Below are 23,610 nucleotides of genomic sequence, written 5' to 3' on the forward strand. Positions count from 1 at the left end.
AAATATTTTTATCAATTTCTTCATAATGTTCACAGGTGCATATACTTACTACATATATATCTAATGCATAGAAAATTTTAAAAATATAACTATGTATATTTATATCATGTGTTTACTGTAAAATCATCTGTTTACATTTATTAGTAAAAACACTACTGCAGCTTTGTTTTTGTGCTCTATTTATCGCACTATTGTATAAGAACTGTAAAAATAAAATTTCTCAACCAGAATTAAAAACAAGTGATAATAAGTGGAGGCAAATAAAATTTTTCGCATTTAGGTACGATAAATACATGAAATATAAACATATGGATCATACAATAATATTATTGTTTCTTTGGGTTTAAGTAATTTCCGTAATACGAGAAAATAGAACAAAAAGGAAATGACTTTACTTATGTGCACTAAAAAAGGAATAAAAAAGATCTTTCTCTATCTTTAAGTCCTGCTCCTCTGCTCCTGGGGGCCACCAAATTTCAAGAAGTCCTTTGTAACGAAATGCCTAACAAGGCCAGAATACGTCCAGTAAGTATAATATCATACATAATAAGATTAGAAGCAATTTGGACCGGTTTTGACTATGAAATTGTGGTGCAGATACTTCGTATCTCTTGTCACCTATCAACTGCTAAGCAGAGCAGGAAGTATTACCAACATAGTCCCCCTTTTTAGTCAGGTTTTAATTAGTCTCAGACAGCTACATAATCGCAGTATACGTTGTACACAGTGGTGTTGTCGAGCCGGAACTCTCCGGAACGTCGTTCCGGTACTTCCTTTTTGGACAGGAACGCGTTCAGGAACTAAAAATGATTTCTGATAACCAGAATTGGCTGACGTATTGAAAAAGAAATTAAAAAGAATTGCTGATTTTTTTTTCTAATTTTTGACGAATTTTTATATGTATTATTATAAACAAGGGTTTGAACCGAACCCGAACCGGAACAAAAATCGGAACGAATCGGCTTGTTTTTCCTAACCGTGAACAGGGCCGATCCTGGCGACGGGCGAAAATTGGGGGAAACCCCCCCCCCTCCGTCGTCGTCAAATTTGGGACATGAGACCGCACAGAGCGGCCGCCTACCCAGGATCGGCCCTGTCTATATAATTATATATACGCGTTCCGGTAAAAAAAAATTNCAATACCTGAAAGACCAGTATTTTTACCACCATTATTTGAAAAGCCTATAAATGTCAAACCTATACGATTAAACCTCAAGGCAGTTCGTCTTGACGAATTAGCAAAATTAACTCTTCAGACTACCGATCCAATTGTGTATTTACCAGATGAAAGTTTTTGGACAAACGGTTCAAATATATGTTTAATTGTGTTATTTATAATCATTGTAATTATATGTACTTTTGTATTTTGTTATAATAGAAATAAGATTAAATGTTTTAATAAATTTAAGAGACCAGAGGTCAGGGAAAAAGATAGTTCACAAGCGTTTCCTTTACCTCAAAGAACAATGTAAATTCGTTGCCGAAATTTTTTGGGCTTCACCCCTAAAATTTCATTTTATGGGCGGAGGAGTTATGATATCTAAAATACTTTATAACAATTATAAGACGCAACGTCAGCATGCAACGCATGTAAGAATGGTAATCTCTTCAGGGAATTGCATTGTTCTGATATTAATTAGCTTACTAAGATATTGAATAAGAAATGTAATGTTAATAATTGTGATTAATTAAAATCAGTTGTTGTTCCACTGTTAACCTGTTAACATCTTGATTGAATTATAATTAACGCACATAGTGTATTATTGTTTTCTTTCAACGGGGCAGCAGCTCATGTTTTTCTTAGCCAGTCGAATTTCAATCTTAAAAATAAAAAGCGTTTTTAAAAAGTAAATTCGGCGGCAGAAAACATTAACTGCTATTTATGTTTATGATGGTATTTCCAAATTGAACGTGTTCTAACAATAGAGAAATGTTTCTAAAGAATCTTATAACTTAAGTAAACCTACTAATAAATGTAATAACTGTATTAACCATAATTTGTGTTTACTTTTAGACTACGACTATTTTAACAATATGGACAAGACAGTCGTCAGATCTAAGACTGGTTGGACACGCACCTCCACTCATTCCTATCCTGAGCTAATCTTCGCATTTCCCTAAAACTAGAACTATTTATGAACAGTAATCTAAGCCAAGTCTACCTTTACCCCTCCTAACTCCTGTTTCTGCCTCTAATATGTCTCTGACTAGACCTTCATGCCTGAAAAGGTATCCTACCAATCTAACTCGCCTATTTTTTATTGACTTCCACTAGGTGAAAGTTTCACTCAACATTATTTTATAGTAAATGAAAAAAGGGGTTAGCTTACGTTAAGAAAAGACAACACCAACGAAGTGCGTACTTATACTGTCCTATATCGTGTTCTGAGATTGTAAGGGTTATTAAGAATGGCCTTAACAAAAATAATACACATACGTATGTAGAAGCGATGTCTTCTAAACAAAAATTAAAAAGTGTGACTGTACCTATAAAGCAGAACTAAGACATAATTGGTTCAAATAATGGAAGCTTGACTGTATAATATTCGCAATGCATAGTAATTCTTTTGCACAATTGCGTACATATAATTTTACTTGTTATTATTTTCTGAAAACATTGAACATGCAGATATCGTAGTGTTGTACTCTAATTGTAAACAAATTGAATACCAGATTATAATTGATCAATAATTTGTCGTAAATTCCAAATCATTGTCCTCACTGACAAATTTATTAAAGTTCAGACGTGAATCCCGTTACAGTCATTTCAAAATTATTGACCTCGCTCAACTGGTCCAAATAATGAGTGCAGCTCACATAGCAGTATGTTTAATTTTTATTTTCACCTACACAAAATACGTAATACTTTTAGATAATGTATACTTTTATATATATGTAGATGTAATAACAATCAGGTGATACAGAACGCAATAGCTGTAAAGAAAAAAGAAAAAACCAATCGGTTAGGGTGAAGTTTTCTCATCGTTCTCTCATAATAGGCACAAAAAAGAGGACGAATTTTCGTTGAAGCCTGGGAAACACCGGTGAAATGACACCAAATACAAGCACATACACACACATCTGCATCACTGATTTCATAATACAGGAGCGGATAAGCATTTTATTTTTAAATATCTACCTAAGAGTAATGATTAATGGTAAAAGTACACGGGAGAGTGAGATACAAGAGAAGATCAACAGCAAACTCATCACAAGAAAAGTTTCAACAACGAAAATGAGATATCCACCGATATACTGAAGTGAGTGTTGGATGTTAAATAAGGAATTGCAAAGGAAACTTCAAGTATCAAAAAGGAAAAGGACAGACTAGGAAATCAATTAATTAGAGAAGAGTTAAATGTAACGCCTGTTATGGAAAAAAGAAGAGAAACGGGTATTGATAGTTTAGGCATCTGAACCATACGGATATTAACAGATGTTAAGTACCTAAAACTGGATAACAGACTTACAAAGAGAAAAAGGAAATGGACTTGGGAAACAACGAGTTTAAAACTGGGGACGCTAAAAGAAAATGTTAAAAGGTTTTTAATTCTTAATAATTTAATTAATAAATTACATTATAATGGTAAAATTCGTCTTCATCTTATTGATCTATCAAGTGCCAAAATAAAGTAATTTTGGCCATAAGTATCTACTATATAAATCCATATGGCAAGTTTGTATCCCATCAAAATTCTGTGTCATTTCATGTTTTTAAGAAAGAATTTTTTTTTTCGAAAAGTTGTCATGCAGCTCTAATAATTTTGTCATAACTGTTCATTGAGTGAAACACCTATTTGTAAATTTTTTTCTGCGTAGGTTTGTTTAAAACTCACCATTTTTTGTTTACTAAACTACTTTATAAATAAATTGTATAAAACATATATTACGAAAGTATTAACCAGTTTAAGAATTCCCTAAATAAGATAACAGGATATTTCAGAGAAGGTGCACAATATTTTAAGTGAGATTAAAAATTAATCAAGATATTTAAGATAATATAAAATATACCTAATAGAAAATCATTTGAACTCCAGTTAAACTGTTAAACGTTAAACTTCCTCACAATAAATGGTATCTAATGTACGTATTATATTCGTACGGGAGAAGTCAGGACATCTTTCAGAACCTCTTTTATCATATCATTTACGTAAAGTGTTTTTATAGTATCTTATATCTCTCAACCACAAAAAGAAATTCTTCCTAATTCTTCAATATGAGTTAAAGCCTTGCAATTTTGTCATAACTGTTCATTTTTAACTTTTGAAGTCATATTTTTTAAAGATAAAACTTTAAAATGACGTAGAATATGTTTATCTTTTGTTTTCTCAATTACAAACACAAAATATTTCAGAAAATATCAGGGTAGTCAGCTTTTTCTTCCATTTAAACTCTAAGATGTCTCGAGTTCCATGATAATACTTAGGCAGAAAAGGTAAAGAATGTATCAGACCGCTCATTTCCTACCCTGGTGCACGATGCCCATACTATTTTTCGTCACTCCTCGACCAAGAAACGAAATATCCCTGGATAAATAATTACAAAAGCTATCGATTTGAACAAAGTAATAAACATTTTTGCAGCATTAAATAAAAATATTGTACAATTTTGCATTAAGGAAAGCGTTTGGAATAGTTAAAGTTGATTGCTTGCGGTTTTAAATTTTACTTTATATTGGGTTAAATTAATATTCGGGGTAACCCAAAACTTTTAATGCATGGGCCTTGGCACACCTGCAGTAGCTATGTTCCTAATTCTAATTTGCTAAAAACTTTCAACAAAAACTATTTCGGTCGATAACATTTAAAGATATAATGACTTACATAAGTAACTCCAGTATGAAAGTCAGTTAATGAGTGTGTGTCTTAAACATCAATAGTACTATTGGTTATAGAAGCGCGAATATTAAGATATATTTTCTTGAAGAAAACTAAACTTTTATGACAACGCACAATTTTCGATTGTAAATAACTGACTTTGCAGTAGAAATAGCAGAATTTATTAGTAATTTGTAATAATCTCAATTTTGACGTTTTCTTAAAAATTTTGCGTTTCTTAATTATTATAGTTTAATTTGCAATATTAATTAAATTAGCTAGTAAATTTATTACTGCTGGGATTTTATTTTTACAAATTCGGGTCCAAATTAAATAATATCGCTTTAATATTTAGGTAAATTTTCCTTTTTCATTTTCTTCGTGTAGTAACGTGTTCAGTGGATCAGTCGCAAGGATTTTTGTCCACTCCTGGATGGATTTAATTGTAAGCCTACTTACAATAATGATACGTATAGATTATAATGATGAATCTGATGGTGTTGGTCATCTAACGTGAGCATTGACCATCCGATGAACTGCAATTTTAATGCTTTCCCGGAAACAGAAACAAAAGAACTTCCGGAAAGCGATTCGGCCACCAAGGCCTTTTTTCCATGCCAATGTTTAAACAACAGTAACGCAACAGTAAGTGTTAGGGTGTGAGGTATTGTACATTACTTTTGGAGGTGCCAAGTTTTTCCCTTCATTTCTCGTTGCTTTTACAGTTTATCGTCGCTTAAGGTTTTTCACTTCTAGTTAAAAATCCCAAAGAGGAATACGTAAGTTTTGCATTTTCTTTTTTATTTTTAATTGAAATTTAAGGTACCCAGATTCACGTTTAAGTTTCAGTTTTAACTCAACATCATTTTTCGAATGATAATTACTGAATTGAAATAAAGCTTAAATTATATTATTTTCAAACAATAAAGCTTTTTTTTATCAAAAATAATAATTTTATTATCTTATAATTATGAGATTAAAATCAATTTTATTGATCGAATAAAATTAGAAATTTACCTTTCATTTCTAATCATTCAATTACGAAATACCTACAGCATTTACGATATAGAATTTTTTATTTAAACAGCTCTTAGCTAATAGGCGTTTTTTCAGTTGAAAACAAGTACTTAACGTTTAAACGAATTTCTTTCGGCGTAGCTGCTTGATAGGTTTCGAAATTTTTGATAAGTGCAATAAACAATTCCATGATTATAATCTTCAAATAGGTACATAACGATTTATTTGTATTTTTTTCTCTCTCATTATACTTTTTCGACAGAAATCAAAACAACAAATCCCTTACTCATATTGCGTTACATATTAGGGGCGCACGAAGAACGTATGTTGCAAAAATCGCATTTTAAAGGGTTGAAAAAGAAATACAAAAATTTATACAAATTTTAAATTTACTCGATTGACGTATTATATAAAAGACATCGAAATTCTAAGAATGACAAAAATTCTTCTATTTTTCATCAGAATCACGATTTTAAGCTATTTTAAATGTTCACACGGACTAAGCAACGACAGGCAATCATAGTGGTTACCTTCAGTTGAGTATATTTGATAGCTTTAAATGTAGTCGAGGGTGATGTGCCATTTAGAATTTTTTTTATATATTTATTAATTGTAAAGAGTACTTAACATGAACAATAACTATCCAAATATGGTAATCAATAAAAAATGAAGTCAACGGCAAATCATTGGTACAAAAAATTACTCAGTGGATATCGAAGACACTCGGAGACCAAAGCTCAGGTTTATCAATACCCAAACTTTCCGGAGAATCAATCCCCAATTCGCACAAGGTAGGGCCGACTTCTTGCAAAATGTACGGCCAAATTTCTTTTTCATGATGACCGCACTTATACTTGCAAGCCTCAAGAAAACGCACCGCTACGGCGTATTCGTTTATTCTTCGGCAGGCGTACATGGCAGCAATGATAATGCGAGGTTCGGGGACCATGTCCATTCCTATCAGATCACTCATTGCTTGACGAATGTCCCAACCGTCGATATCGGGACGACAGAAGAAACATTCGTACCTATATTTTCGATAGGAATTAGGGAAAGTTTAAAAAAAATAAAACCGAATTAATGAAAGTATAATATCTACGATGCAAATATGCCAAAGATGTTGTCCTTTAATCCTGAACTTTTTAATCCTGACTGACTCCACACATAATGACTAAATCGTAACTGTATTTGGGTCTATACACTGACAATATTAACATTGCTTCATTTTTTTGGCCCATTTAGAGTATTATTTGTTCGATTTATTATAATGTCGAATTTTGACTACCCAGTGCTCCACATTGATTATTTGTTTAATATTTTAAGGGTGAAAAAATAGTGCTGTTAGTAGGAGTAGGTATAAGGAACGAAATATCCTTATAACATAATCGAAACGATTAAAAAAACTGGACAGAGAGACAAACGAGTGATCCTATAATGGTTCCGTTTTTGTTCGAACGTGCGGAACCCTAATAATAGAAAAAAAATATGACAACCAAGTAGTATAAAATTACAACTGTTGTATTTTAACAAATTCGTTTCCTTTTATAGCGTTAGCGCAAGAACGAATCAGTTTAGATTTTCTTTCAACGAACTTCAGTATATTTCCTCATTAAGGATTACTAAATATTTGGTTAATCGTAAATGATAAGAATAAAACATGTCCTCCCAATTTCTTAACTGACTTAAAACAAAATGAATATTAAACCTTTCAATAACAACAACGAAAAGCTAAAACTACTAACAGAAAAGGATGCAGGAATTATTCTGGTAAACCAAAATTGTTGTAATTATTAGTCCTACCTGGTATCGAGTTCTTCTGGAGTTTCGTCATGTAATGCTGTGTGGTACACAGTCCGTTTTGAACCAACGGAAGCTCCAGCTAATTTGACCACATTTCTCAATGATTTCGAAAGTGCATTTCTAATCAACGAACTCATCTGTGGACAATAAATTAATTTTACTCCAATAATTTCCAAAACTTACTCATTGAATAATAAAACAATGTACCATACACGACAATTATGCACATGCAAATGTAGCAACTACAAAATCTGAAAATTGTTGCATGGGTCTTGATGTCATGTAAACATGTAGAGTAACATCAAAAGAATATATAGGCGAAGAGATATATCATTTTCCGTGAAAACAATATTTTTTTTTAATTTCTTAAGATATACTCTCTTTTTTGCTTGACTTTTGTGGTCGATTTTCACTGACGTGATGTAAAGAACAATTTGAGAGAAATTGAGGAATCAAAATCAGAATTAGCGCTAGATTGCGTGTCAAAATGAGCATGCAGGCTGCAGTTCCCATAGGATAAAACTGTCTGCACGAAGAACCCTAATCCATACCAAAAGAAGGTAACATTCAAAATTATAAGTGAAGTGTAATTTTGAAAAGTCAACGCATCCACCAAACCCATACATACAATTCATAATAAATGTATAAATATGTTAATTCTTTAACTTTGATTCATATTTCTCTATATAAATAAAGTGGTAGCTAGACCCGCCCCGTACGACAGATAAATATAATCTTGTATTATATTACCATTTTTCTCCTGCTTTTGTATTTGGTGTGAAATCAAAAGTTTCGTCCAAGTTGTTGGGTTCTCTTAACGTTAGTTATTTAAGTTAAATTCGGGCTCGCTAATTTGTAATGGTTAATCATTGAACATGCACGGTTACGTTCGCTACTGTTCTTGAATAAAGAAATAACTTTTAACCCCACCCGCATACCCTACCCTTTTTTGCCTTTGATTTCACGTCGAATAATTTTCTATTTTCTATAAGTAGATTATTTATCCTGTTTTACAATAAAATAAACATATTAAATAAAAAAATAAACATATTTCATTTTTACTAGAAATTCAATTTTAAAACGCATACTAAGAATATCAAGTTTGTTTGCCTCGTAAAACTGCGAAACAAATTCCCGTTTTTCGTAATGTTTTTTTTTCAATAAATCAGACAAAGGGAGAAGGCTATCCGGAAGTGCGACTTCTAGACCGGCACGAATTCACTAAATTATTTGAACCTATGTTGAAATACATTAATATATGTGTACGAACTGATAAAAAACACCTAACATGCAACTTAAAATCATTTAGGAAGTATTCCAATGGACCTATATTTTTTTAGGAATATATAAGTAGAAAGTCTATGGGTGGCTGTATAAACTTTTTGCATTTATTACGTTTAGAATCGATTAAATCACTGACAGGGCCGTAACCAGACTGTGTAATTAGAACAGGCTCAAAATTATGCAATGCAGATTGAAAGTCAAATTTTTTCGAATTCGTTTCTGTATATTTCACAATATTTTGTTAAAGTTATTTGTAGTAGTACCTAGCTGTTACATAAAAGTAAGCACATGGAAGTAGTAACTATTTATTTACTCAAATAAAGCTACATACTTCATAAAAACAATGTTAATTTTTGATCTTTCATGCAAGAACAAAATCCAAAATACTTGATGACATTCGCAGTAATATTTTATTTAAAAAGAATTGATTCAATTTAGTTAAAGTTTAGGTTGAAAATTGAATAAATGTTATGATTTCTTTGTTTAATTTTGCTAAAAATTAAATACAGTTTATTTTTTTTAAAGAAATATTAGCACATATCAAATATTGCTTTTAAACCATTTATAAGATTAATGTTCTCATTGAACACACCTAGAGATGAGAAAAATTGGATTTGGTCTTGCAGTCATGATCTTGGTCTTGTGAAAACTCAAAACCAAAACCAACACGAACTAACAAGACCAAGACTAAAACCAAGACCGAACGAACCCGACCAAGATTAAAACCAAGACTGAATAAGCTAGATGAAGACCAATACCAAAACCAGGACAGTATTGGTCTTGTTTTGCTTATCACTAGTCATATCCAACAAGAATTTAATTTCTGTTAGAATTTCCCTTAAAAAACTTCCATTTTTTCTAGGTGAACAAAATTATGTTCAAACCGTAAGCGCAAGCTCCACCTGCACCATAACCGCTATCTCTTCAAAATGAAACACTATCCTTTTATACCAAATATGGTTCAGGCAATTACGGTTCTTACTGTTCTGAAGATGATGACAAGAGGTAAGTAAAAAACATAATATGGCGAAAGTAAACAAATTATTGTCACATTTTCAACCCCTTAAGACTCCCGGAAGTGCTAAAATCTCGTAAGAACGAGCAGGCACTCTCTATAAAGAAGTATAACTTTTTTCAACAGTAAAGTGTTCAATTCTAATATTTTTTAGTGGACAAAGAAATTGATACGACTGCTTTGGTTTAACTATTATCGTTGAAACGTCAAGTTTTGCAAAAAATCACTTGTTTTAGCTCAAACATCGTGCGGTTCTGGTTCGTTGAATGGAAAAATAATGTACGAGCGATTGCCGAATACGCAATTGCAAGGTTTCGATGATGACATCGTTCGGGACACGGCACCACCTTTTATGGTTTTAGAAAAATGTCAGGATCTTTGCCTGAGGGACAGAGCATCGAACAATATCGTACGTCAGTGTGCATCTTTCGATTTTCAACCCGGAAGCAGAATAAGTTCGTACAACGGAGGTCCTGAGTACGAAGAATCGACTTGTTATTTGACCCGAGAACAAGCGGCTCCCGAAGGAATTGGAAACTTGATGCTAGTACCCAACAGTATCCATTTTACAGAAGTTTGTATCACATGTAAGAGAATTCCTTATTTTATCAAAAAATAAAACTCTTACTCTTGTATATGTATTCCTAATGCTGTCCCGTCTTTAATAATAATATATTAATCGCTTTTCCTAGATCTTGGAATTCTATAGATTACTCATTCTCTTCTCTATCTTCAAAATGACCTCACGCATTCCCTTATATTTGTTAACCCGAATTGGCCTTCTTAAATGTTACACCAAGGGTAAATCCCATAGCACTATTGTGGTTATTTTTTAACAAGCGACAAAAATCGGTTTTGCTAATTCTTGTCAAATCATAAATTTTAACATTTCTACATGCGAGAATGATCGAGATAATTGCACATGTGTACGAATTCAGGCATCGAAACAAAACACGTTAATCATCAATTTAGAAAAATTCATTAACTAATTCCAATAAGATACCGCCCCTAATTTCCGTTCCAAATTTAACTTATCAGATGTAGCCCCTATTCATCGTAACCACAATCCTGTAACATCCTTGGAATATTTATTAATGATTTTAGCCAGGTCAACTCGAAAGCTCCAAAAATCGACCCTGAATTTTAATTAGGTGTTTAAGTATTTTGTTTTATTTCAGCCAACAGACCGGAACGAGAATGTCCCAACAGAAGATACATATTCGAGCGTCACCCTCGGAAAAAGTTAAAATTGTCGGGTTCCGACATGAAGGAAATGTCGGCGTCAAACAGAAGTGAATGTGAAGATCTCTGCCTAAACGAATTCAGTTTCGTTTGTAGATCCGCATCTTTTGATGCTTCTTCTCGAACATGCTCATTAAGTAGATACACCAGAAGAACTCATCCGGAATTGTTAGAAGATGACCCTAGTTCGGATTATCTAGAAAACACCTGTCTAAACGGTACAAAGTTCAATCAAACGATTACTACTTAAGTTTCTTATATTAAATTGTTATTGTTTTAGCCGAAAGGCGTTGCGATGGATTGGGGGTCTTTATTAAAGAAGAAAACAAAAGGTTGGGGGGACCATTTGAAGTGGATCTTTTGACGAATGTAACTCTTGAAGACTGTCAGATAATGTGCGTGAGAGCGGAAAAATACTTCTGCCGTTCTATCGAATACGACGAAATGACTAAGCAATGTTCTATTGCAGAAGAAGACTCTGTATCTCAAAAAGACGATTTGGGAATTGCCAGCAGTTCGACACATCATTATTATGATTTTGCCTGTCTCGATAGTCGTGAGTTTCAATGTTCTATTTATTATACTAATTATACAACTCCATATAATGTTGAAACTATAAAAACCCTTATATCCTAAATATTTTTGAATTTGAACCCAAATTCGGCAATTCAAAATGGTGAATCCAAATTTTTAGAATATTGCAAAATCCAGAGATGTTAATGTTAAGTCGAATTTAAATTCAGGACAAAAAATTTTAAGGGAACAAGTTTTTATAGTGTCAGAAAATATCTAACAATTCGATATTTTCTTTTTCATTTTACCAGCTCGTGGATCGGAATATCCAGATAATTCGGTCACATCGCACCTGTTTGCTGGTAAACGACCGGATACAGCATTTCAGAGGTACAGAAACAGTAGGCTGGGAGGAGAACATCATTCTGAGATTTCCGGTAGAACTCTCAGCGAATGCCTTGACGAATGTCTGAGACAACCAAGTTTCCAATGTCGATCAGCAGTTTACAGTGAACGATATAGGACTTGTAGACTTAGCCGATACAATCAGAAAGACGGAATGCGAATTATATACGACGCAGATTACGATTATTACGAAAATTTAATGCGTAAGTACCAAAGCACCTCAATGGTCATAATATAAACATACATTCCTGTGTCTTTTATATAGTTGGAGGGGACGACGACGGAATGGTAAAAAAGCCTGTAGACAGAGACAGACCTGATGATGGTTATCCAAGTGGACCACGGATACGCCCAGGAGGTGGTAGATATCCTCCTAGTAGTAGTGGCGGAGGACGATACCCTCCAAGTTCATCAGGAGGTCGTTATCCATACGACGATTATCCGGGCAGATATCCACCAAGCTCCTCTGGAGGACGATACCCACCTCCCGGTAGATATCCTTTCTATGGAGGTAGACATCCTCCAAATGTAAGATATCCCTATGACCGCTATCCCTACGACAGACGACCTCCATATCGTCCTGTAGACGGAGTTGGCGGTCCTTACGGAAGATATCCACCAACTGGACGTTACCCTTATTATCCGAACAGGCATTACCCTCCTCCAAGCGGGGGAGGTGCTGATAGATATGACGACAGATACCCTGATTATGACTACCCTTCAGGAGATGCCCCAACGGCTAGAAGGCCATTTAGACCGTTCGATCATAGACGACCTTCTCCGACTTTTCCTCCTCCAGAACCACCATACGAAGACAAGCCATACGGGAATCGTAGACCCTACGATGACGACAACAATAGGCCCTACTACGACAGAAGACCATACAATAATCGTTATCCTTACGACGACAGAAGACCTTATGACACCAGGCGTCCTTATGACGGCCGAAGACCATTCGCTGATAGGCCCAGTTATCGACCGCTATCTCCGGGACCGGATGGACCTATATATGATGTACCGGAAGGAGGAACCCCAATACGACCTCCAGGATATGGATGCGATGACGAAGCATTTAGGCAAGCCGCAGCCAAGCAAAGGCTCAGAAAACAATTCATCAGAAGATTGATTGCAGTACCTACTCTTATTGAGTGTCAACGAGAATGTGTTGAAAATCCAGAATTTACTTGTAGATCGTTTAATTACAGGTAATTGAAAATCTGTTGTCCGTGTAAGTCTGTAATGTTAAAATTGACCGATTGTTGTATAAATTTAGGGAAGCAGTATTGCCTTACGAAGGGGAAAATTGCGAACTGAGCGACATAGATTCGAAGGATATGGAACTAAATAACCCTCAATTTTTTGATCCTGCTCGTGACTATCATTACTACGAACGATCATTAGGAAGACAAGGAGTAGATGGCGATTGTTTGGATGGTAAATGTTATTATTGAATGTGAAGAACAATTGTCTATTGTTTAATTAATTGTTTTATTTTCAAAAAACATTACTCCTTTGTCTTTCCATACAATATAATTTAAATAAGACACTGTTCTAAATCCTTTCCGAGGTAGTTCCTGTTCTTTTTTCTTAAATTCTTTTATAATTAAAAAATTACAATAGCTGCATAATTATTCTTCTCTCACCTACCGTTTTAATCACCACTATCATTTAATCTCACCAACAAGTTAAACAAGTCTGCAACGAAGAAGGCATGGAGTTCTCCTTAATAACACCCGATGGATTTTATGGTCGGATTTACACCTACGGTTTTTACGACCGTTGTAATTTAAGAGGAACCGGTGGAGTAAAACATGTACTTCGGATAAGTGGCCCCCAAGGATACCCAGAATGCGGAACCCAACGATTCGGAGATACCATGACTAACATCGTCGTGGTACAATTCACGGACAACGTACAAACCAACATGGACAAAAGATACAACTTAACCTGTCTCTTCCGAGGACCTGGAGAGGCTAAGGTCTACTCTGATTACATAGGAGCGGGGTAAAAGCAATACTGAAAGAAATCGCGTTAAAATCTATATGCTTACACGTGTGTTTGCATTCTAGGTCAGGAAGTCCCATTCCAATTGAATATTTGCCAGCCGAAAATACACTTAGTTCAAAGGTTAGACTGCTGATATTGTATCAGGGCAGACCCACTACCACCATAGCTGTTGGTGATCCTTTGACCTTCAGATTAGAAGCTCAAGACGGCTATAACTATGTAACAGACATTTTTGCCACCAATGTTGTCGCAAGAGATCCGTATTCCGGAAGATCCGTACAACTCATCGATAGACGAGGGTAAGTATTCCGACCTAAAATCCATTTAGTTTGAAAAATCTCTAACAACAGTTTTTGACAGTTGCCCTGTGGATCCCTACGTATTCCCTGAATTGGATCGAGGCCGTAGTGGAGATACTTTGGAGGCAAGATTCCATGCCTTCAAAATTCCCGAATCTAACTTCCTTGTTTTCGAAGCCACAGTTCACACCTGCGTAGACGGATGCAAACCGGCTTTCTGTGAAACAGGCAGAGGAAGAGAAGAACCGTCTTTTGGTAAACGTAGAAAGAGATCTATCAACGAAACTAACGTCCTAAGAATTGATGATAACACTACCGCTATAACGCATCTTTCCGACCCTACCCAACTGAATGCAACATCCAAGAATGACGCAGTCAACAATAACAACGATAGTGACGAAGAGTACGTGAGAGAAATGATAGAGGTTTGGTTTACATATTTTCATAAATTATGAGTTTTTTATGCTTCAACCCTTTCTTTATAGGTCTTCGATTCACGTAATGACATAAACCACGATGTAGCATTAAAAGCTTTGGCCCTACGAGAGGCGGTTTGCTTGACCATGGGAGAGTACAAGAGCCTCGTTGGTGCGGTTCTCTTTTTGACCCTAACCCTCATAATAGTTTCCATAGTGGCTGGATACGTTTACAGAAAGTATTGGAAGGTAATAAAGAAGAATATTTCGATTGCTGACAGAGAAAGTGAAAGAACGGTTGGTGGTGGTAGTTCTGCATCAACTCATTCCAACTGTACCATGTACTCATCCACTAGAAACAGTGGATTTAATGGGCTCACATCTGCGTTCAGCATTGGTAAGTCATTTGGAGGTTTTAGGAAGGCGAGGGGTTTCCCGGAAATCAATAATATCGATTTGGACATTCCTAATGCCGGACAGGGAGGTCTATTCGAAGATCCTAGTGAGCCTATTTACACCGATCCATCGCTTTTCGAGCGATCTCGTAGCCTAAGAAGTATAGCTATATCTACCAATAAACGAAAAAATCGCACTAATAACAATTAAACCATAAATTGCCCCATATATTTGGAATAAAATAGAATTAGCAAAACGACAAACCATTAAAGCAGTTCGCAAATAGCATACAGAGTACTCACTATCACCAAAAGTAAATCTACTCGAATTACTTTCAAAGCAACACAGTATGATTAATTAGTAATTTGTAAGCCTGAGAAATAGAATTCTATTCAATCAAAAAACAATGGTACTTGTTCTTTTTATGTGATATTTTGTTGTTTTGATAGCTATAAGTAGGTCAACCATCCGTTAAAGTCTTACAGAAAGAATCCTGTACACCCTATATAATATATAAATTCATTAATATGTTCTATAAATGATCAAAGACCAATCACAATACTGTCCAAAGTACTTTTAAAAACCAAAAAAATACGCCAAATGTTATGCCGTTGAATTATAAAATGATAACACTCTTATTGCACAATCAGAAAATTATTGATTATTCAATTCCTGTAAGCTTTTCTGAAATTGATTCTTCTCTAGCTGGATTTCGAGATTTATTTCCTATTCTTTTCTTCTCGATTACAGATACGTTCTTATTTCGACAATAATCCGTACGGGCTTATTCCCAGCCTCGTCCTTATTCGAGCCTTTAAATATAATATGTATCTATGTTTCATTGCGCTTTCAGTTAGACCATTTATTGCTTCACACATTCAGTTTTCTTGAGTTCTACCTTCAATTATCAAACCAGATGAGTTGCAATGTTGCTTTTGTTCTCATCTACTAATCTGATATCAATCGGACTTATAATGATTTCATTTAAAATAAACATAATTTAGTATATATTAATTTTTAAAGAAATTCACATTTGATCTACAAAATAAAAACAAAATTCTAACTATTAACCGCCCCTTATTAGTTACACTTCATTAACAACTTACTGAACACTGCCTTAACTGCCTTAAACGTAATTCAGGTATCTATTTATTTGCTCAAAAAATCATTTAATAACTTTAACAAAACATTTATATATCTAGTTTATGGAACTAACTGCTAAACATACGTGTGCTTTCTAAATGGTCATATTAGGTTCTTTAAACAATTCGTTTAGTATTAAATCTTAAGCTTGATATGTTAATTGAAAAATCGATTAATTCCAAAGGAATTAATAAATAATTTGCTTAAATTTATTTTTTTTGTAATATATATACTATAGCTATTTTGTACTTAAAATCATTGAAAATGTTCGTAAATTTAGACTTAAGATATTGATTCTAATAAATTGTACCATCTTAGTGCTTGGCTTAATCCTTTACTATAAATGTCCTTAACGATTAGTGAAAAGTGTAATATGAAGATACAAGTCTTGCATTCACGTTAGGATTTGATTCTGCAGGACCAAGAGCATTGGAAGGTCAATGCTTGTATATATTTATAAATACATATACTTGCAATCAAGGGTGATAGGTCAATTTATTTAGAAAGGTGTCACTTAAGTCAAACATCGTTATTATGCAGTTACATCAAAAATAAGTTATTTAGTGGTATATATTCATTACCATGTACTGATATTTACTGCCTACTGTAGTATCTCAATAAAATAATAACAATAAAATATATTTATTTACCATGGTAAGGTATACTATCACCTCAATCAATGACTTTGTTTTTGTAAGTTGAATTATTACAGTGCACAGATCAATAAATTTTTCAATTACCTTTGTAACAATCTTTTGAAGACTCTGTATATCGAATTACTATGAGGTTGCTGGCTAAATAAAGCTTTTTTACACAATTGCTGAGACTATACACCAACAAGAAGAAGTAAGCGTTTCTAACCTTAGTTTTAGGTGTAAATATTATTGAATTGTGAATTTTTTGATAAACAGTGTGAAAAAGTGTGCATTATTGCATTGTGAAAATTGTAATTTAGTGTTTTAAAATGTTAACAGATACTAGTTCCAGAAATAAGGTTTGTTTTTAAGACTGTTAGGTGACTACGTAGCAGAGTCCTACTTTTAGGGCTCCATTTCTTTCATTTAAGAAAATGGAAAAGCAAAAGGTGTAAGTAGCTTACCTTACTTGATGTTACTGATAAAAGTTTTCGTAAACTGATGTGGTTCTTAATGAATCTCTTTTTACTGTCAACACTATTGTACTATTGTTTTTGAATGTTTTGGCCTACTAATTTCAGCAAACCCTAATTTCGTACTATTACTTCACGATTGCATTACATGAAAAGCAGATTTAAATAATAAACTTATTTTTCTTAAAAGAAAGTTACCATAACTTAATAATGACGACATATAAAAGAATATGCCAGTGATGTAATTAAGTATTGTTTTTAGACTAATATGTGGTGATGTTGAGGGATGTTTTGATGCACTTTTTTCACGAGTAGAAAAGTTAAACGAAAAATCAGGCCCTTTTGATTTATTATTATGTGTAGGCAATTTTTTTGGAATTAATAATAAAGAATTTGAAGCATACAAACAGGGTTTTAAAAAAGGTAAGAAGTTTTCATGATTCTACAGGACTGTTATAAACTTAATTATTTTTAAGTTCTTGTTCCAACATACATATTGGGCCCTAACAAGCAAGAACATGTTCAATATTATCCAACAGATGATTCTGAATTATGTCCAAATGTAAATTACTTAGGTACAATTATTCTTTCTGAAATATTTTTGGAAAAAAAATCATAATAAATATATTTTAGGAAAAAAAGGAATGTATTTAAATAGTAAAGGTTTAAAAATTGCCTATTTAAGTGGGATTGCAAGCGATAATAACCAGTCTGAACTACACACCTACAATGTTGATGATGTTAAAGGTTTAGTAGATGTTTGTAAACGAGGAAATCCAAATTATAAAGGAATTGATATTTTATTAACGTCACAATGGCCTAAAAATGTGATGAAGAATGACCCGAACTGTAAGGTACCCTCTTTTTACAACTCAGTTAAGGTTTTTAAACGTAGTATTTACACTAAATAATTTAAAAGGAAAACACTTGGTTTGTTTTAATAAAGTTTTATTGTATCTTAACAGTATTGAGACCTATATACAACAACAATAACGGTTAAATTAAATTAAAATTTCTTAAGGACCTAACGTTAGTTATAATTTTAGTGTTTTTTTCCTTATAAAGGCCGAAAGTCGGACCAATATTGTCAAGATCTAATGAAACAAACCAAGTACTTTCCTTTCTTATTTAGTATATTTTTTTTTATTTTATTTATTTAAAAAGTTCCACCAAGAAACAAACACAAATGAATATTTTAGTTGAATTTAACTTTTACTCAAACTACCGATTTAATATCGTGGTTATCAATTCAATTAAAACCACGATATCATATTTCTGGGTTAGAGGGTGAATTTTACGAAAGACCCCCTTATCGTGCTCCAATTTTATCTGATCACGACGTATCAACAGAAATTGTGACCAGATTTTTGGGTCTAGCTCGTGTGGGGAATAAGAACAAGCAAAGATGGTTATACGCATTAAGTTTAACCCCTATTGAGTACATGAAATACAAAGAATTAGCCCAAAAGACCACTGATGAAACCCCTTGTCCATACGATCTAGATGATCTTGAATTAAAATGTAAGACAAAATATTTAAATTATAAATTACATTTTTCGTCTTTTTAACATTTTTGTAGTGTTTAAATCAAAAAGAAAATCTGGTAACTCTGGACAGTATTTTTATGATGTTGATAGTTATAACGCAGAAGAAGAAGAAGGTAAAAAACACAGGCCACATAATAAAAGGCAAAGAGTTGAATTTGATCAAAGCAAATGCTGGTTTTGTTTGGCAAGTCCATCTGTTGAAAAGCATTTAATTATTACAGTTGGAGAGGATGTATATCTAGCCCTTGCAAAAGGTATTTTCTTAATTAATGTTCATGTAGAATAAGGAAACTACATTGAAGAAGTAAAATCAAAATTATTGAATTAAAATATATAAATGACTGCTTAAAAAGCAAATATTTTTAATTGTTAAACAAATAAATTAGTTTTCTATCGAAATTCTGAACAAGAAATGTTTTCGTTTATCAAAACTAATCCAAAAAACTTTCTTACTATTTATCGTTCGATTGTTGTCACCACATGTAGTTTACTTTCAATGATATTTTTATTGTTTTTACACACACTGTTTTATTTGTAATTATTTAAAAATACTCAAAACAAGAATACTACACGGCAAAATGTAAATCACGTGTACTCATACACTCCCGTCAAGCATTACTAAGGGACATAGACTAAGGAGCTACTAGGGAAGAGGGTACTAGGGGAAATTAAATTGAAAATTGATATCTGACACCAGATGGCTTTCAGTTGTCAATATCACTGATAGATGACGCCTGTATTCAGTTTAATTTGATTTTTCTTATTAATCCTAAGAAATAAACATTTATTTGTAATATCTTCATAGGCTGTACATAGTTACTATTTCCAAAAATGTATATATTTTAGGAGGTTTAGTTGAAGAACACTTACTCATATGTCCAATAGAGCACCATCAATCTGCCCTTCATTTACCCCACAATGTTTTATCAGAAATCGAAAAGTTTAAAAAAGCAATTATAGATTTCTACAGTACAAGCCAAAACGTTACGATATTTTTTGAACGAAATTATAAAACATCTCACATGCAGATTCAGGCTGTTCCAGTTCCAAAAAAACTTTCCAACGTTTTAGCCAACTCGTTTCTCGTAAGTTTTAAAATTCACTGAATCAAATAGATGGCATTTTTCTGTTAAGTACATTTTTTTCTAATGCATAGAACGAAGCCGAGGAAAATGGATTTGATTTGGAAAAATTGGATTCATGTAATCGTATAGATCAGGTGTTACAAAAGGGGGTTCCATACTTTGTTGTCGAACTCCCCGATAAAGGGGAAGTTTATTACGTTCAAATTCAAAAATCGCAAAATTTTCCCTTAAATTTCGGGAGACAGGTTCTTGCTTCTAAACAGGTCCTTAACATGCCTAATAAATCTGATTGGAAGGAATGTACCATCAGTGAAGATGACGAAAAAGTTTTGGTTGCAAAATTGAGAAAACAATTTGAATCTTACGACTTCAGTTGAATTAATATCTTTTTGTTCATATTTTTCTGTATCCAACTTTGTAATTATAAGCAAAGAAATAAAAAGAATATAAACAACAAGTTACTTTTATTTTATTCATCTAAACTGTACATTCATACAATAAAAAGGTATAGGTATCCAAAACGACAGTCCATTGTATTTAAGTAGATATTTTCATTTTAAATATAATATCTATTAAACATGTATAATAAATATAAACAAAAAAATGATTTAGGAATAATAATAATATTAATTAACAACTGTGTGTGTGTGTGTGTCAATGCATTTGCGTGTATGTGATGCTTTATACCGCTGTAATTAGTTAATAATTATTATAGTCTTTAATAACGGCAATACTTTTCTTTCGCTCTTCTTTTAAATATTATCATTAACAATTTCATACTATGAAAAAACGTTTGCCATTAACTAGTTAATTTCTTTATTTCTTTTTAATGTTTGTTTTATTATCAATTCGTTTGGCACATAGTTTTTCTTTATTTGTATGGAAAACAGAATAATTATACCTACACAGGGGTTGCTTTGATCTTCGTTTGTAAATAGGATCTGCTGTTTTCCATTCAAGGCACAAGCCAAGGAAAAATAATAATTTGAAAAAATGCTTAACTGAGTATTGATATTAATTGAAAAAAAAAATCAAGGACTACATTCTATTTTTTGCAGCAGGCCTTGAAAACAATGAAGAAACAATCGTTGCATTTGTATAAAAAAAAAACAAAAATTGTTTCTTTTTTGGTTGAAGCTAGATAGAGGTTAAAAAGAGTGTTTATTATGGGCAATGCAGCAACAATGGCCAATACCACCGAATAATAATAATTAACGATAACTAATCTATATATAAAAATATCTTAAAAACCAATGTAGCATCCATCGTAAAATTAGTTCTTTCCATTCATCATAAAGCATAAACCGACTGACGATTAGTGTCCTTCTTTTAACAGTTTTATTGTTTTTATCAGTAATGTCCAACGTTTAAAATATTCTTCATGAATTGTAGTTATCAGACTTTCGTCTACTGTTGAAATACTACTGATATCACTAATATTTCTGTTATGAAACGGAAGCAGACGATTCTGGTTGTGCAACTGTTTCTCCAAGTCTTCACAGTGCTGCTCCAAGCAATGATACTCTTGCAGCAACTTTTGATAAGCCTGTCGATCACTGTCGTATTCATTTATAAGTAACTTAGTTTCCTGTTCCAAACGTTTCTTCATATCCTCTTCCGTATCATGCTGACTAGATTTAACGATCTCGTTCATATTTTCCAATTCCTTACGAAGCCTTGCAGTTTCCTGAGTCCAAAGTTGTTTCATATCGTTAATCTCAGTTTTGTATTTGTCCAATTCGTTGACCAAGTCTACTTTATCATCTTTTTCCGTTTTTATTTCTTCTTGAAGCTTGTCGATTACTTTGTTTTTCTCGATGACTAAGTTGTTGAGGTTTCTTATTTCGATTTCTAACGCTTTAAATTTACTTAATTTGGTCCTTGAATAGAAAGAAGTTAATTAGAATAACATTGGAATTTTGAAGGATTGAAAACGTCTTCCATTAAAAAGATTATAAAATGTTAATAAAAATAGTTGTTATAAATTAATATTTGTTGTTACTGCTACTAATTTTATTATGTTTGNAATAATAATTATTTATATTATATATAAAACAATATTCAAATAACTCTTGTATTTTATAAGTCAACCGTCGTAAATATTTTATTGATGAATGAATTGATAATTACGGGTTAGGCCTTTTTAATTGATAAAAATGGAAACATGCTATAAAAAGTATGTTTTTGTTTAAAAACATTGTTTTTCTACATTTAAAAATTGTAATTTTTTAACTTCTGCTTTGGCACCATAGGTAATTTTATTTTTCAAGTAACTGTTCTTTCGCCAGATTTTAATTTTTTCAAATTAATTGGTACATCATACCTCAATGTTTATGTACTTTCCCTTTTTTGATTGCCAAACTACTTCAATTTGTCAAAAAGATTTTGTTTTTGGAACTAACAGTTTCGTATATAACACACTGATTGTCGTCATGACATTATGTGAGGTGATAATTAATTATTATAATACAAATGAAATTGCTTTTAAAACCTTTTAAAATCTTCTTTGCTTCACATGCCACGAAAATCGGGATGCAGTTTTCCAATTAGTTAATTGGGTTTCTTTCATGTCTATCTTATTGAGCTATTGTGTTTACGTAATAGGTAATTATTGATTATTCTTATTAGTTATGATCCTTATTGTTATATTTTATTAGTGCTGATCTATCCTAAACTTTTTTGCTTTTTGTAAAAAGTCGTAAAATATCATATTATGATTAATACTTATATGTATATTCTAGAAGCTCAAGACGGCTATAACTATGTAACAGACATTTTTGCCACCAATGTTGTCGCAAGAGATCCGTATTCCGGAAGATCCGTACAACTCATCGATAGANATTAAACCAAACAATATTGTTATTGTTTAATTACAAGTTACATCAAACAATATTTGCGCATGAGTAGTTTTAAAATTTTTGACAACACAATTGGTAACATTTGACAATATAGTACCTAATTGTAGTCTAGCACTATAACTTGCAGCTAGCATAACCTAAAATTTGGTGCGTGTTGCGTGGTTTTGTGATTGATAGAGTCAGACTAATTAATATCAGTGTCCATATATAATATAGAAAGGCAAACGTTTTTAAAATTTTTTTTCTTATACCTATACTCTTATCGTCGAATTAGTGCCATTATTTAAGTGATGAAAAGAGAAAATGTGACGTGGTGCAGAATAAGGTAGGTGGTAGATTAGTTTATAGTTAATTCGTATTTATACATTGAAATACTTTCCAATAATTTATTAGCTGGTACAACGACATTTAGAATTAATTTTCGTCATATTTCGGTGGAATAGCCTGTTGCTGTTTCATTTAACCAAATGTCTGTAATATCGTTCCTTTTGTCATTTAGCAAATGAATGAAATAGAGGAAAGAAAATCGTTTATATATATTTTCGTAAAGTCAGTTTGCGCCAAATCTGAGAAATAGGGAGTATGTGGCCCTTTCTGATATTTATATTCAATCAAATGGAAACTTAAAGATCTTACTTTATATTAAATAATAATTATT

The 23,610-nt window shown here is 32.7% G+C and overlaps 3 protein-coding genes across 4 annotated transcripts; 2 read left to right on the forward strand and 1 right to left on the reverse strand.

Moving 5' to 3' along the window:
• Positions 1 to 198: 198 nt before the first annotated feature.
• Positions 199 to 16,444, forward strand: LOC108738303. 2 transcript variants are annotated; one of them, XM_025976364.1, is made up of 13 exons: positions 199 to 280; positions 444 to 525; positions 9,781 to 9,923; positions 10,170 to 10,520; positions 11,112 to 11,393; positions 11,456 to 11,731; positions 12,000 to 12,296; positions 12,359 to 13,298; positions 13,367 to 13,527; positions 13,779 to 14,097; positions 14,163 to 14,399; positions 14,461 to 14,824; positions 14,885 to 16,444. In XM_025976364.1, the coding sequence occupies exons 3-13, from the start codon at positions 9,848 to 9,850 to the stop codon at positions 15,419 to 15,421; spliced, it is 3,840 nt and encodes a 1,279-aa protein (XP_025832149.1). In that variant the 5' UTR covers positions 199 to 280; positions 444 to 525; positions 9,781 to 9,847; the 3' UTR covers positions 15,422 to 16,444. The 2 variants fall into 2 exon arrangements, with proteins under 2 accessions (XP_025832149.1, XP_025832148.1); XM_025976363.1 differs by lacking the exons at positions 199 to 280; positions 444 to 525 and adding an exon at positions 5,436 to 5,596.
• Positions 6,416 to 17,712, reverse strand: LOC108738305 (cytochrome c oxidase subunit 5A, mitochondrial-like). The gene is made up of 3 exons (XM_018471674.2): positions 17,454 to 17,712; positions 7,635 to 7,771; positions 6,416 to 6,862 (listed from the first exon to the last, which is right to left on the reverse strand). Exons 2-3 carry the CDS (start codon positions 7,769 to 7,771, stop codon positions 6,538 to 6,540), a joined length of 462 nt encoding a protein of 153 aa, XP_018327176.1. The 5' UTR covers positions 17,454 to 17,712; the 3' UTR covers positions 6,416 to 6,537.
• LOC108738304 (CWF19-like protein 1) lies at positions 17,172 to 20,538 on the forward strand. Its single transcript, XM_018471673.1, has 8 exons — positions 17,172 to 17,440; positions 17,725 to 17,885; positions 17,939 to 18,037; positions 18,096 to 18,316; positions 18,662 to 18,983; positions 19,042 to 19,263; positions 19,856 to 20,094; positions 20,166 to 20,538. The coding sequence occupies exons 1-8, from the start codon at positions 17,424 to 17,426 to the stop codon at positions 20,469 to 20,471; spliced, it is 1,587 nt and encodes a 528-aa protein (XP_018327175.1). The 5' UTR covers positions 17,172 to 17,423; the 3' UTR covers positions 20,472 to 20,538.
• The last annotated feature ends 3,072 nt before the right edge of the window (positions 20,539 to 23,610 follow it).

This window comes from Agrilus planipennis, unplaced genomic scaffold (assembly GCF_000699045.2).
Source record: "Agrilus planipennis isolate EAB-ADULT unplaced genomic scaffold, Apla_2.0 scaffold186, whole genome shotgun sequence".
Taxonomy (NCBI): domain Eukaryota; kingdom Metazoa; phylum Arthropoda; class Insecta; order Coleoptera; family Buprestidae; genus Agrilus; species Agrilus planipennis.